Here is a 16,909-nt window from a genome sequence, read left to right as displayed (position 1 = left end):
CATGCTCTGCTGTGCTGATTGTTTGTTTGCTGCAGTAAAATAAGGACAGAGAGAGATAAATAGTTACAGGAAGAAAGAAAGAAGTACAGTGGCACAGAAGAGATCACCTATCACACAACAATGCAGAAAATTGGAGGAAAGCAGGAAAACAAGCCGAGGGCATCCACTGGCCCTGTTCTCCTGTCCGCCTAGAGTGTAACAGCAGCAGCAGCAGCAGCTCTGCCTCTCTCTGCTGCCGTGCTGCACAGCTCATATGCATAACGGTATTCAGCTCACGTTAAGGCCATCGCTCTGCCACGGAAACACCGAGGTTCCTCAACGATGATGGCGAAGCTGGTGCTGAGGGGAACAGCTGTTTCTAATAATAGTGTCTTCGAAAGTCTTCATCCCCAATGGGACTCTAACCCCCCCCCCCCCCCCCCCCCCCCCCCCCCCTCACACACACACACACACATACACACACACAGGTTGTCCTCCTTATTCTGTGTTCCCAGCTTTATGAGCCAGCAGTTTCTCACTGTTGCCTCATGAGATGTGATGTCATCTTCAATTTATTATAGGCCACTAACCGTTCCAGTGACTGGCTAAATGGCTAATCCTTCTGTTTTATTACTCAGTGCTCTACTGCTGTGCTACACAGAGCGGGATGCTAATATCTAACTTGTCTTCTAACTGTTACTGTAATCTGTTGTGGGATGTGGAGCCCCAACAGCAATTTTGTGAAAGCAAGTCATTCTCAATATTAGAGTTATTCACAGGTGAATGAAACTTTGGACATATTTAAGACTATGACCAAGTACTGTCAGGGTCACTGCAATCTGTCACTGCTATATTTTTCAGCAATTAATGAATCCATTGTCTCACCAATTAAAAAGTCTTTGTCAGTGTAGTCAATGTAGACAATGTCATCAATATAATGATTTTTTACAGATGAAAACATTTAATTGGCTGTTTCAGTCCTAACACATCGGACTGGACCTCCAAGCAGTAATGTACAATTGTCTTAACAATAATAAGCTTGTATACATATTTTAATATACTGCAATTATCTCTGCTATTTCTGAAGACAGGCCAAAGGTGTCAGATAAAACAATGTCCGATGATAAATCTCTTTCTCTCCATCCTCCCTTATAGGAATATCTTAAAATCAAACCATTTACCAGACAAGAACATGGATATTGGACAATTCTGAGAAACCCACTTTTACATACAATGACAATGTTGTCAACGACTGAATCATCATCCACATCACTGAATTCAAATAAGACAATGTATGACTGACGTGAAACAAAATGGGAACTCTGTCTGCTTATGAGGCTTCTAATGCACATGCTTTATGGCCTCAAAAAGGTGGAGGAAGCTTAAAACCTTTTTGCATGCTGCACCTGGTGAGCAATTTTCATTGAATGGGTACCAAATTTGAACAAAATATCCTGTTCTCTTAAAGGAATTCACAATTTTTCTAGTCTGTCTTATATCACTCACATGTTATTGTAGTTTGTTGGTCGCTGCAATTATCCGCCTTGTCTATGCGAGCTGTGAACGCAATTACACTATGTGTTGGGGTACAAAATCTATGGTCCATCCCATGTTCCTTGACCCTCACCCCTCATCAGTTCATCCCCCATCCCTAGACCCTCACCCCTTCCTCCCTCTATCCCTTCATCCCTCCATCCCTAATCCCTTCCTCCAGTACCCCAACCCATCCATTATTCAAAATCTCAGCTCTCATTCATTATTCTCAATTAAACTTTTTGAAATCTGTTTGTTGGTGTGGTCTTGGTTAATAAAATGGGTATTGTAAGTTACATTCTTTTTTGTGCAAAATTTCCTGTTTGTGTTTCCACAAACAACTGGAAACAACTGATGATCTGACAAGCACACCCATTTTATGCAAAAATTGGTCGGGTGTGCGGTGTTGAGAAAGCAGGCAGGCAGCAGTCTTTTCCTTCATTTCACCAGTGAACACCCTCATGCAGCCCCATGGTAAATATAGGCAAATGCAATTTCACTGTTTTGCACCCCAAATACAGGAGCTAAAACTGTAACAATTGCTTTAGGAAAGTGCTAGAGGGGCACCCATGGGGTTATTAGATAACAAAGTGAACCTTTGAGAGCATGAAATGTGCTCAGCCAATTTCATGGCAATCTACCCATTAGATTGAGAAATATTGTATTACAGGTTGAAATGTGGCCTTATGTGGAGGAGGGGTGGCCAACATTAGGATTGTTTAAAAAAAGAAAAAAAGTTTTGGACTGACTGATCCACCTACTGACCCTGCTGCTGTAGTTTCATAAAGAAAGAGCCTGCTTTCTCCTTACTGTCACTTACATTTACATGTACTCTGAGGTTTTTGAGTCCAGGTAAAAAAGGCCTTCCATGATGTAAGGCTTTGACTGCCCCAGTTGTAAGTAAATATCACCTTGCTTTTTAGCTGGTTAAAGAAGTAGAAATGATTGTCTTCATGCTTTATCCACTTTGTCATTGCAGTCTGTGACCACGGAGGGAAATTGTTCCATACGCACTTGCCTTTCAGAAAGTTTATTTCCCTCCAGCTTGTTGGGAAATGCATGCGTAAGCATCTTTACAAACTGCAAGCAATGCTGGAAAGCGGGAGGGCTGTGAGTGGAATCTTAACTGCAGCTTTGCACCTCAGATAAGCTCGATAGGAGAGCAGTGGTGCAACATTCCCCTGGCAGCCTCCTCCAAAGGTTACCTGCAGTCAACTGAAGCATTTTGATAAGTAGTTCATCAGAACACCTGCAAGGCTTTTAGGAGCTGATATCAATAATAGAAATGATGCACATTTTATTTATTGTGTTAGTTTTCTGTTATATTTGATGCAGGTTTTATTTGAAAGGAACAACTCTTATAATGCAATTAAAATAATAATATATAATAATAATAAATAATGCTTATGAAGTCAACTTACTAAAATATAAATAAAAGAACTATCCAAGAACGTAGTTCTAATTACATAGTTCCAAAAATTACAAAATTATAGATCTGTACAATAACGTGTTGTCCTTTTTACTTTCCCAACATAAAGGTCTAAATTGTGCTTGAAATAAAATTCTGTGGTAAAAATACTGATTTATTTGTTTATTTATTACTTTTGTTGGCTTAAAAGTTGTTAAATTTAGATACTGTTCCCATCATGCTTTGGGTGATGTAAACAGAAAGCACAGAGTTGCAATGGAAATGCAGTTAGCATTGCCTTATTTGTTTTAGCCTATATTTGTTTACATTTTGTCAAATTTGTACTATAAAATGTCATGATGAACAATTTATCAGTGTCTCCTGTTTGGACTGTAACCATGGATGTACACACATCACCAGATCACTTTGATACTGAAGAGAAAGTCTAAACATGATTAATATGAGGCCTAGATCTAAAGGTTTGAAGAGCGTCTGCTCACTTTTTAATTGTGAATACCTCTTAGATTTCAGCAAAATAAGTGCACTTTGATGGTACTATAATTATAATTTTACTGTGTAGCCAATAAATTGTCAAATCAAGGCAATAATCATGTATGGCGAGGCACTGTAATCATGGTTGCAACATCAACATCAGGGGCTCTACAGAGAAATGTTTGAAATGATTAATGTTTTGACGTTTGCTGGCATTTCTACATTTAAGACAGTTGAAAATAGCTTGAAAGAGAGAGCATGAGTGGTGTTCATCTATGAGGCAGAATGTATGCAAGCCATCCTAATGTGCTGTGACACAATGCATTTCACACACTGTACAGTGTTATTGTTGAAATGAATTCTGAGAGCGAGGGACAGCAGCAGAGACACGTGTTCCCTGAGGCTCAGACATCACACATCAGCTCACAGAGCAGCAAAACAAAAACACTACAAAGAGACAGTTCAGCATGTTAAAGCTCCTGAAAACCTTGTTTTTACCCTTTTTTTTCTCCTTGCAAAGCACTTTCTGCTGTGAGTTTTTATACTGCACATATGTAGACTGTATACTGGACATGACTTGTGAATTGATGTCCATAAACTCATTTAGAAATCCTATAAAAAGGCACTCCTTATAACTGCATATCTTGCTTCATAATCGTCAGATACAGACTTTTTCTTCAGTAGCAACAACTTTTGGCATTTCTATTCATTCATTAATAAGACATGTTTATAACACACTATAATGTAGTTGTAAGCACTGTGTTTATTATTATTACAGTTTCTTACAATTGGCAAAACACATTTCTCAATGCTGACTTCACTTTTTCCAAACTCTTCACAAAGTCAGCCCAACAGTAGTCAATGTGGACTGAACTGTAGATCACTTTTCATTGCTTTGACACAAAATGCATTCATTGACTACATCTTTGAAAACTCATGAACAGTTTTCTCACTCAAACTAAAAAAAAACCGAGATGAATTCTTTTCCTCATGGAGGTGGAAAATTTATGACCACCAGCCACATGATCAGATGACACAATGAATGCTGGATGCCTGGAAATATCTGCAGAAGATTGCCAGGGATGGATCAGATGCAAAAAGATTCTTTCCCAGGTGTGCTGTAAGAGAGGATATAAGGGCAAAGAGGGTAAAGACAGGGTTGACTAGCACTGCTATATATCTGTATGTGAAGCTATGCTAGACATGTATGTATAGTGAATACATACACATTTCGTTTGTATTGCATTACTGGGATTACTTTAATTTAGGAATAAAGCCTACTGAAGCATAGTGTAGCATTTCTGATCTGTAATAAATAGCATCCATACAGTAAAGAGATGCCACGATAAAATCTTGGTTTATGCAAAAATAAAATAAAAGCTACTTCAAAGACAAAAGTGATACATATTGCAATGCTACCAGAAGTTTTTTAGGTTAGTGTGTCATGAGTGAAAGAGTTTTTGTGTTGGGAGACAAATGTTGTCAGATTATAAGAAATTAGAAGAGTTGATCCTTAGAGGTGTATGAAATGCTTTGGTTGCATTAGTGCATTTTAGAGGTAATTAACTGTTGTGCTGAGCTACATGTTGGTAAACAGAACTGTACGAAGGATTCTGAAAAAGTGAAGTCAGTGTAGAGAAATCTGTCTCCTGTGAGGCATCTGTAACTGTGTAATGATGAATGATTGACAATATAACAGATGTAATCATATAAAATAATATGATTACATCTGTAATCAAATATTGTCAAATATGAAATATTATGAACAATGTATGTACATGCTTTAATTGTATTCTTTATATAACTATACTAGTTAAATATTTGTATTAACAAATAGCTTATTATAATTATATTTATAATAAAGTATTCTTCTTTACCCTTCCAGTACAGCCACAGGTGATGCAAATCAATGCTCTCTATTTTTAAATATCATGTTTGCTGAGTTTATGAAGTGTAAAACTTCTTTGACCATGAATTATTGGCATTTCATAAATCATTGCAAAGAATTATTGGGTTTGCAGTGATGGAGCATGTGATGCAGAAGACATCTGTCAGATTATTTACCTCTGTGAAAGATGTGTGGATTTATTGTTGCGGTAACACTGACTGGAAAACAGATACTTCTGTCAAATCATATGAGCTGTCATAACTTAATGATAAGTGAACAGAGATGAGGATGTGGAGGACCAGTGGTGGTTCCAGTAGAGCTGTGGGAGGAGTGGGTAGAAGTGCTGACATAGGGCTGCAGCAGCAGCAGCAGGTGAAGGGTTCAGGCTGATGTGGTGACTGGAGCCACTGATGGGCAGGTGCAGGAGGGAGCTCTAACTCTCTTAGGAGTAGTGGAAAGAATTGGAGCGAGCAGGTCTGCGACTGTTCCTGCTGCTTAATAAGAACTGACGTTACACAACATAATCCACCTCAGCAGTCTGTGCTACAGCTCAAGTTATTTTTGAAAAGAAGGTACAGACTGCATGGAAAGCTGCTGTATTCTGCCCCCTGAAAAGCCCAGACTGTGAATCATGACTCACAGCCATTCTCTCTCTCACACTCACATATGTGCCCTATGATATCTATTCACACACCATCACACGGCAACACAGACTCACACTCTATTGTCTTATTACTTCATACTTATGTTTTCTAATCTTGCAACCACCTCTGACTTTATTCCCCACATGACCTACACCTGATCACAGCTGTAAAGGACCAGGATGTCTCTTCCAAAAAAACACATTTGGATGTTTTAGTCCATACTCAGTATACAAAATGTGTAATTTCACATTTTTGTCTTTTTCAAATCTAGATTTGCATCATCACACCATCACAACAGTTCTCAGGGAACTGCTGACTTAGCTGCCAGATCTCTAGCAAGGAGTGATTTAAGAAAGTTTCCATAGAGACCTCTAAGTGCAGTGGTTGCCCCATATAGTACACTGTAGAGAAATGTTTTCTGCCTCTTTTGATGGGTCAGTACTGAAGTGCTGAAACAGTGACTTTGAACATATCTGGCAATTTTAGTGATTTTACACAGAGCTTTACATGATTCATATTATTGTATGTCATATTTTCATAATATTCCCAAAGTCATTTATATTTCTTTATTATCAAAATTGTATTTCATGACTTTAACTTTTTTTTGCCAGTTTTGCCCTCATTTGACAGAGGACAGTATTGAAGCAGACAGGAAATGAAGGAAGAAAGAGAGAGGGGTGACATGCAATGAAGTTCCCCAGCTGGAATGAAACTGGGGATGGGTGGGAATGTTGTGAATATGTGGTATGTGTTAGGATATCCCCCACTTTATCAAACTTTACCTTTAATTTGTTATTAAGTAACAGTTATGCTCTGTATCTACTTAAAGTGTTTATGATATTTTTCTAATATGATATCTGTATATCATTATAGGGCTATGTCAATCTGCGCATCCTGCACAGATAACAGGGAGGAAATGTGAATGTTAGTTGTCTGTCATAGGCGCTATTGCAGTTGTCATGAACTGGCTCAGGCTCAGTGACAAAAAAGGGATATTCACACATGAATAAGGTTACTAAAAATCACATCTATTGTCAAGCTAAGATAAAATAATATAATGTTTGTGAGCTAGATCAGTAATGAATGCAGTGTGTGGATAAGTGTAGTGTGTGATGCATGCAAACAAAACCTTAACCAAACTGACTGGTGGAGGCCTGGGAGGAAGAGTAGAGAGAGACGTTAATGATGAAGCCACTTAATTGGCTGAGGCCTAAACTACTCATGTGTAGGTAGTTTCCAAACGTCCCCTCTAACTCTGCCTTTTGGCTCCTGAGCCAGGAAGCCAAACCAACTTCACAAGCAGAAGGCAGAGAGGGGCATCACAGTAGTAATAGCTGAATGCTGCATGAGGAGTATTCATAACACACCCACATCAGGACCAGATACTAGTGGTCTTCACGGGTCCAAAATGTTGACCCGACCTGAAACAGACCCATGGAAAACCCACCCGACCCCAACATGCATAAATTAATTTTCAAAAAGAGAGAGACCTGGCCCGAATAGACCTGAACATAACATAACCCAATCCAAAATGTGGTTGACCCGAACAGAAAGAGAACGCAAACATCGGCAGCAGCCTGAGGCACTATCAATTAATTCAATCAATTAACAAGCAGCCGCGGTGGGAAAAAGCAGCAATATTATAATAGCAATGCCCTAAGAACAAATGTCATAGAAATTAAAATAATTTGTTTATATGCTTCAAACACATATTCATAACATATAACTAAAATTCCTATTCCATCTCCTGTAGCTACCAACAATAAAACCTTTTGTAGCAAGCTGGGTGATGAACAGATAAAAAGACCATGTGGTAACCTATTTACTCTTTTATTTTATTTAATATAAATGAATAAGAAATGTAATATTTGTGAATCAAATTCCAAAATTAATTTAACTTAATTTAAATCTTGTAGATTTTCCTAAAATAAGTTTGGCTTCAGTTCCCATGTCAGAACCTTTTTCTCATCTTTGCATAAAACAGGAGCAAACAGCCGATGATCCAGTTGGTTTTACCTCCTTGTTCTCCTTTTCCTTTAACTTGTTCTTCACATTGAATCACTTCACAGTTTACATTTTCCTCTCACTCAAAACACACTGTTTTCTCCAGCAGTGATTGTGACGTACCACATGATCAGAGCTGATACCGCATACACTCCGGTCCATTCAGATCCACTCAGGTATTGGACACTGGCATACAGACCTGAGACCTGTGGCAGTAAATGGAGACCCGACTAGACCCGATTAGACTGAGCAGAATTTGGACCCAGTCCAACTCCGGTCCCGGGTCAGGTCTCAGAACCACGTGAACCTGTGAAAACCTCTTCCAGTTACCACCACACAGCCCAGAATTATGTGCCAGTTTACTGCAGTGAAACTAGAGGCTCATGTATTTTTTACATTATAATTCTTCAAGTTTTCATTTTGTGTAAATGCCTACATAGTAGTTTCCATTGTTACTGGCAGAGTCTGCCACAAAGGACTGACAGGAAACTATGCATGTACAGTACATACTACATGTGATGCAGAAGACAAAAGGAAGTGCTTGTGTTCATTTTCATGCATTTTATGCATAAGCCAACATTCTTTCACAAACTGTGTTGGTCAACATTGTTGGTTTATAAACCTACTGTATATGACTTCATGACAAAAATCATATGGGATGGATTAACTGAAACAATTTGCTGTTTAACCGTAACCTTTAACCTTAAACCAGAGTTCTAATCCTAAATGGACCTTAGTTTTAACTCTCACTCTAACATAAATTAAAAACTAATTCTAATCTCAATTTAAAATAAACTGTTGGATGAGTGATGCAGGTCTAAAAGCCAAACCAGTTCTCATAGGGATAGAAGAAACAGAACAACACTCAGACACAGTAAATTACACAGGGCAGGAGAGATCCATGACTCAACAGCCTGTCCATGTTGATGTGCTAACCTTCCTCTCACCCTGTGTCATTACCGCAGGACTACACCATCACCATGTACTTCCAGCAGTCCTGGAGGGACAAGCGCCTCTCCTACACTGGCATCCCTCTCAACCTCACCCTGGACAACCGGGTGGCAGACCAGCTGTGGGTCCCTGACACCTACTTCATTAACGACAAAAAGTCTTTTGTCCACGGGGTGACAGTGAAGAACCGAATGATCAGGCTGCACCCTGATGGAACTGTGCTCTATGGTCTCAGGTGAGAGCTCTTTTTACTTTATAGTCCTTTCCACTGTAGGAACTTTCCCATAACCTGAATTTTTAAAACCTTTGTCAGGCTTTGTTACAAACTTCATCCTTGCATGGACAAGTGAAGTGGTTGTGTGATACAGTGGGAGAAGTTGTGCTGATATTGCTATTTCATTTTTTTCCATGTTTACATGAATTTGACATACAAATTTATACACCAACACAAGCTGGTTGGTGGCCCAATAAGGCGTGCAGCTCATTGTACCATGCCGCGTCTTGGTTTGCTCCACTGAGCACTGTGATACTGTACTGTCTATAATCTTTGATCTTTTTGGTATTTTTTGCCTGTGTTGTAACCCCATTCCTCCCTGCAATATTTGCAACTGATTTGCTGAGCAAATAGTGATAAATATGTCCATATCATGTATCATGTAGACACGCTAACAAAGTTTCATAATCTGTGTGACAATTACAAGTACATTGCATTTCCTTTAGCTGCTTCACAATAAAAGCCTTTCACTAGTTTGACGATATAAAGCATTGGAGCAGGAAATGTTTAGTTTGCATTAGCAGTGACTTAACACAACTCAAATACAGTGCTGGCTGTAAGAAAGCGATCAGTAAACAATAAATACGGCTGATATTTGAAAGTATGAACAGGAGCAGGAGGGAAACTAAATTCCAAACCACAGAGATTTAGTCTGTAGTGTAGTATATATTAGGGTAATCAGTCATGAAGTGTTTATGGTGAATTGTAGAAAGTCTGTGCAATCTGAATTCTCAGCATATTTCAGCTTTGTTTGACAACATACTGTCATCACTATGTAAAGCTATAACATCATAATTTCCTTCATTATACCCTGTTTAACCCCATCAGACAAAGGTGTAAAGTCATCTTACTCTGGTCACACTGTGAAAGGAATATGTCTGACTGTATTACATAATAAAAGACAACCAAATTAGAACTCACTAGAATCATGTTTTATTTGCAGAATTTAGTTTCCAACAATAAAGTAGACAACAAGACAGAGAGTAATGTTAAATAAAAACTCAGTCTTAAATCAATTAATTAATTAATTAATTAATTAATGACTTTTCTGCTGCTGCTGCCAAAGATTTATTTGTATTTGTATATTTATTAGTAATTTTTGTAAACACGATAGAGTTAAGTGATAGTATTTCAAAAATGATTACTTGAAAATAAACATTATAACAAGCATCATGAAACTGTACAGTATAATGAGGTAGCCATTTCAGATTTGTAGTAGCCACTTTCTGACATCTTCAGTAACACAAGAAAATGGTGATGATGGACTTGCTGCTGGTTCACTCCCTGTGACTGCTTCTTAAACTGAAGGCAAAACTGCCTCACATGACACACATACATGTGCAACCTTTTCATCTGCAAATGATGTCATTCACATCTGTTGTAAAATTGCATTTCATTGAACTATCTTGCTCAAAGTAACATCACTAAATGAAAGTAATTATACTATTCAGTTTGATGTCAGTAGTTTTTACAGACATATTTGAAATGGCCTTGCCCACAGCAGTCATTAAAGTTATTACGATTCATCCTGTGCATTTCACCCAAAATCACAAATGGTGGTGCTCATGGTGGTGCTAGAGAAAGTCAGGGGATCACCAAAGTTAGTAGGCTTCATTCAGAGGGGTCACGTCCCCTCAGATATTTGAGATTGGATAGCTTCAGAAATTATTACTTTTTACATTAAGTGTTTTTAATATACCTTGATAATATGATGTAAACAAATGTCTTTATTGGTATTCAACTCCTTCCAGCTGGAGAGCACTATTTAGTAGAATCAGAGCTAGTGGCAGCTCAGGAAGTGTGAATAACCAATCTCAGCTCACACCATGAATAAATTTGTAAATTACTTCTAACTTCCGAATTTCCTTTTAAAGTGACTTTAGGATTGGTGGTTTTAATTATAACCCACAGGTCATTAACATTAGTGTTAACTTGTTGTCTTTTGATATTATTGGCAGCTAAAATTTGCATGTCCTACAAAACAGGACATAAGAAGATTTTTTAAGAGTCAAGAACTAAATAGTGTCAGTCAAAGAAGCAGCTACATGTTTGTGAGCTTTCTTTACTCACCATTAAATAATCAACGGTGCTGGCTAGCTAACCAGCTAATGTTAGCGCTGAGTTTAAAATCTTTTGACTAGCATTTGTTTTTTGTTTTTCTTGTTAAGTACGGCAATTAAATGCAATATAGTCTTAATAAGTGTCATTCAATTATAGTTGTAGGTAGACACTGATAGAGGGCTGGATCATAAACATAGGAGCCAAAGCAGATAATTACTATTTTGGAACTGTAACTAAAAACTACATCAAAAAGTTCACTGCATGATGCCCCTGACTTCATTGTCTGGAAACCATGGATACCATGGAATTTCATGGCAGTCCATCCAATAGATGTTTGGACCCTAAAGTTGTGGAGCAGACCAACTGTCATGTAACTGAGCACATCTTGCAGCAGTACCCTTGGCCTATCCTCAGGGCACCACAGGGTGATGCTGCACCACTTTGGGAACCACTGCAGTAGGGAGAGCTGCAGTATATCAGTAGAAATTGGGACTCATTACACTGCCTGTCAGCCAATCACAGTGCAAAGTTGGAACTAACTGTTGTGTAATGAACAGTAAATAAGAAAAAAAAAAAGTCTCACTTCCAAGCAATAATACTGTCTAACAACGTTGGATTAATAATTACATGAATGGTTGCCTCACATTTTAAAGCTGATTGGCTTCCAGAGAGAAGCAGTAATAGAGCATTATTCCCCACACAACCTGTGTGTATGGCAATGTGCTCTTCTAGTCTTTTTTTCTCAATACCAACAAATCCCAATTTGAGTAGGGCTTTTAGCCATATTTGTAAACAAAACACTGCAGGGTTCTAGTAGCAGTAGCTCATTTGCATGGAGAACATTCCTCAAAGGCTTCTGTCAGAGGCTAAGTGTTGCTCTGTCTGCATCTCCTCTGGAGCTTTGAGGGAGAACCAGCAGGTGAATCATTTATGGAGGCTCTCCTGGTGCAGTGTACACACAGCCGTGCCCTCTGCTGCAGAGCACAGCGACAATGAAGTGAGCAGTTAACTGAGGAAACAGTGGGCCAGTCACTGTCAGTAATTCAGTCCAAGTTCAAAGGCATTCTGCATGTCAGAGGGAGAGGAATGATGATTTGACAGTTTTCAGCTGAGTGATTTTTTTTAGCTTTGAGGCAAAGCTGCACATTTTAATAAGGTGCTAACTTTGGCATACATCAAGGTTTGTCCTGGATCAGCATCTAATCATGACATTTCAGCTCACTGTAACATACATTGGGAGTCACGGTGTTCTGGTGTTCATGGTGTCACTGCCCATTTAGGTCATTAGGTGTGATTTTATGTGGACCTTCATGTCATATCACACATTTTGTCACATCACATTATAATCAAATCTGGTCAAAGGTTTGGTGTAATATTAGTCTTTGTTGTGGGTCTAGATCCAGGAATTCTTTAAGGATATCATATCATTACAAGACTTTTTATTTTTTAAAACACTATTTTTTTTTAGTTAATTACTGCACTGACTGAAATTATTTTGTTGAAAAAACATCTTGTCTCCTTTCAGGTCTTCACATGGACTTTGCTTTCATGCCACCTCTATATTGCTTTGTGTTATAAAATGCTTTAATTTGCTTGTTAGTCCAACCAAGTTCTTTGTCTTCATAAGAAAATTCTAATCTAAACATTTACATTCTCAGGTTAGTGTCATGGAGATAGGGAATAGAAATACTACTTCATTCAGTTCATAGATAAATAATACATAATCTGCAATCCACAAATATAAGGTTTTATCTGTCATAACTTGTTTTTCTCTTCCTATTCAAAGCTTTGGACATACTGTATATTCTGGAAATCCAAAAGCTTTGTCAAAAACGTGTTCAATTAAAGCTCCATCTTCAAGTCTAATCAAGTCTGAATCTGCAACTTTACAAATTTGTTGCAAATTCTGGAATATTCAGAATATCCCATTTCTTTCTTAACTGTAAGTTTAGAAAGATGACCACAAGTTAAGAGTCTCGTGTTGTCCAACATGTTTGCCAAAGGTGTGTTATATCACCTTCCTGTTCTTTACATCAGTGTGTCTGTTTCTATGATTGGTTCACATGAACAGTGTGTGTTGACTGTTTTCAGCTTGCTTTGGTCAGCACCATCATGCTGCACAGGATTTGGTTGTGGTGTGGCAGGTGGCTGAGCAGCAGGCCTCTGACAGTTGACTATCACAGGAACAGCACCAACATGGTTATCATGGCAACAGATACTGTGGTGACTGAATCCTATAGCGCACACAGCATCTGCCACATCAACCAGGATGCAGTTATTTATTGTTTGACATGAACCTAGGTTTAGCAATTTCAGTTGTATTTTTCAGTATAGCAGGTGTCGCCAACCTTTTGGATGTCCCATGCCACTTTACAATGTTTAAAAAAATCACAGACCCAAGTGCTAGTTCATTTTCATAATGAGCATTTATATATTTATTTATTAACTGCTGCTGCTTGTCTCCCCATCTAGATACCGCATGCCAAAAGATCTGCGCTCCACACACACACTTTATTTGTGCAAATATATGAAAATTACTAGGGCACAAAAGAAAATTAATTCAATTTTTCCAATATAGTACATACCTTGTCTCTGCTTTTCTGTGCTGAGCTGCATGAACTCTGGTCTGTATTTGGAGACTTTCAGTTGGATACATGCCTCTGAATGGTCCACAGTAATTTGGCTGCGCGTGGGACTCAAAGTTGACTTTATATATGAGAATATCAGTTCACACATAAATGTGGATCCAAATGCTGAAATCAGTGTGAAGGCCACCTTCTTCAGACAGTCAAACGTCTCTGGCAAGCTTTCCCAGCAGGCCAGGATGCAGGCCCCTTGATCAATGTCAGCAGTTTTCAGTGTTTAGTGCAGCTGTGTGAATTTAGATGCCCACAGTGAGGATGCCTTGAGTTCTATCTGCTGCATTTCAAACTCCTCAATCCCCATCCACTGAATTAGGAACATGCAGTGTGTTCTAGGAAAACAAAAGAAAACAATGGGCCATATTGCTAGAAGTCCTGAAATGTGGCACAGAACTCTGACTCTAGCTCTCACATGTATATGCTGATGTCATCGCCATTGATGGTTTGATGTTCTGACAGCTCCTTCAGGTTCTTGAAGTAACGAAAGTTTTACTTTGTATGTCCCACAAGTAGACTCAAATTTTTGCCATGAATGTCGTCATGAATGCCCTGCATCAGAGCCAGCACTGTCTGGCCCATGCTTTGCAGCTGTAAGTTGAACTTGCTGAGATGGCCTGTGATATCCATTAAGAACATGAGTTTCACAAGCCATTTCTCATCCTCCAGCTCAGGGTACTCTTGCTCCTTCTTGATCAGAAAGGCCTTGATCATATCAAAACACTCTTCAAACCATTCCAAAACCTTACTGCCACCTAACACTGCAGTAAAGTGGCAAATCCTTGTGAATACTGTCCATCTCCTCCAGCAGAGATCTGAACTGACGGTGTGTCAAAGAGGAGCAAGCCACAGTTTAGTTTTCACCACTTTAGCCATCACGCCATTAAGATCAGAATTTGAGATTTTTGTGCACAAATTTTCCCGGTGAATAATGCAATGGAACTTAATCACAGGATGATTGATTTGACTGTCAACCAGAGTCATGAATCCCTTCTGCTTGCCTGCAATGGCGGGGGCTCTGTTGGTGGTAACAGCAAACATTTTCCCTGATATCAACCCCCCTCTCCTCAAAATTATCAGTGAATGTTTTTGCCACATCCTTCCCTTTAGTGGTACTATGCATGGGCCTTAAACAGCAAAGTTCCCTGCCTATCTCTCCTTTGTCACAATGTCTGGTAACCACTGCTAGACGTGGAACATCATTTATATCCACACTCTCATCAAGAGCTACGCTGAATACCAATGCATCTTTCAATGCATGAGTTTGCTGGTGCCTTATGTTTTCATCCATGTCAGTAATGCGCCTCTCTACAGTTCTTGCAGAAATGGGCATTTCTTTGATCCTGTTAATGATAGTGTCTTTGTTTGGTAACCCATCAAATATGACCTCTGAACTGCTGAGGAAAGCCTTTTTATATACTTTCCATCGGAGAATTACTTCCTGTGTGTAGCAATGCACTGAGCGACTTTATAGCTGCCCTCTGTAGCTTGGTTTTTGGCAGCAGATAGGGTTGTAAACACACTGCTTCACCTCACTTACTGGGTCAATGCCCCTCCTAATTGATTTAGCTTCATCAGCTATCTTTAAAGTTTTTCTCGTGCCTTGTTTCAAAATGACATTTTACAATTGAAGTTTGACACACATTTTCGTAGCAGGGAGTGCACACAGCTTGGCCCTTGTATGAAATAAATCCAAATTCTTTTGTCCAAGACAGCTGAAACAGGCAAATATTAGACAACCTACATTTTTTTTGTTTCTTCCATGGTCAGTTGTTTGTTAAGTTCACCATGAGGCCATATTTCATATTTTTTTTAAAAAATGTATCCAAAAAAGTACTGTATATTAAAAAAAAAATTGATTGAATTGCTCCGCGTGGCCTCGCATGCCACTGGGGGCATGTGTGCCATAGGTTGCCGACCCCTGGTGTATAGAATCCTCATAACTTTCCAGCCGCCATAATCCACATATAGTCATCTAGGTCACTTTCAATTATGAGCATACATTCACAGCAATAAGCTTCAGCAGCAGCAAGCACTCTGTAGACATTCTTTGCTGTGTGTTTCGCCTCTCAGGCTGCATACTGACTGAACTTCCTCTATGATTGGCACAGCTTGTTAGGTTTGTTCCCAGCCTAAAAGGAAGATCTGCAAAAAAGGCGCTCAAGGCGTTGTGAGTATGTACGTTTTCTGCAGCAGAGATCTGGCAAAGGCAATTCTAGCAAAATTTTAAACAACAATTTGCACAGCAAAAAACTGATCTATGTTCTCCTAATTAATCTCCATGATACGCTGATAACTATTTGTCATTGGCCTGAGGTTCAAGTTTTTGACTGCTATCATAAGTCTTCAGGCATACAGCTAGTTAAGATGTACACCCAAGATTCACTTGCCGTTGTGGAAGGCATGAGAGTAGATCTCGCTAAAGAAAAGAGAAGGGTTAATGAAACTCACTCCTATGCTTGTAAAACTGTAACTGGACGGGAATGTGAATCCAATCCAAATACCCCAAGTAAAAGCCAAGCCGCCAAAAAGTTGAGGAATGCTCCATCAACTGCCGTAATGAAACCAACCCTGATTGAAGTGCAAAATAACATAATACAAATCCTCTCTGGAAAATGGTCAAGAGATGTCATGTGCTTGAGGAAGGACAGCGATACGCTGAAAATAGAAAATGTGGAGTTAAAGAAAAAGATGGCATATCTAGAAGCAAGAGTTAAGCAAGAGCATTACAGCTGAAGATGGTGTTTACGTCTGTATGATGTGGCTGAAAACCCTGCTGAGAATGTAAAAGTCAAAGTCAGAGAAATCTGCGGAGCAGTGATTCCAAAGGTGGAGAATGTGGTGGCAGCAGCGGTGGACATAGCACACCGTCTTGGTCAACTTAAAACTGAGGAAGACAGAAACCACGCCTAGTCATCATGAGATTTGTTTGGAGGGCGGCAAGGGATGGTAAATGGACTGCACTTACATAGTGCCTTTCTAGTCTTCTGATCACTCAAAGCACTTTTTACACTACAAGCCACATTCACCCATTCA

General features: G+C 39.1%; 1 protein-coding gene across 1 annotated transcript in view; it reads left to right on the top strand.

The window, feature by feature from the left end:
* Positions 1-16,909, top strand: part of gabrb1 (gamma-aminobutyric acid type A receptor subunit beta1) — a 98,018-nt gene that overhangs the window by 33,073 nt on the left and 48,036 nt on the right. Inside the window, exon 4 of the mRNA XM_044374706.1 lies at positions 8,914-9,134. Coding sequence (XP_044230641.1) covers positions 8,914-9,134 — 221 coding nt within the window. The remainder of the gene's footprint in view (positions 1-8,913; positions 9,135-16,909) is intronic.

The sequence above is a fragment of the Thunnus albacares genome, chromosome 15 (assembly GCF_914725855.1).
Source record: "Thunnus albacares chromosome 15, fThuAlb1.1, whole genome shotgun sequence".
NCBI lineage: Eukaryota > Metazoa > Chordata > Actinopteri > Scombriformes > Scombridae > Thunnus > Thunnus albacares.
Note: the sequence above shows the minus strand (reverse complement) of the source record. Positions and strands in the feature narration are given on the sequence as shown.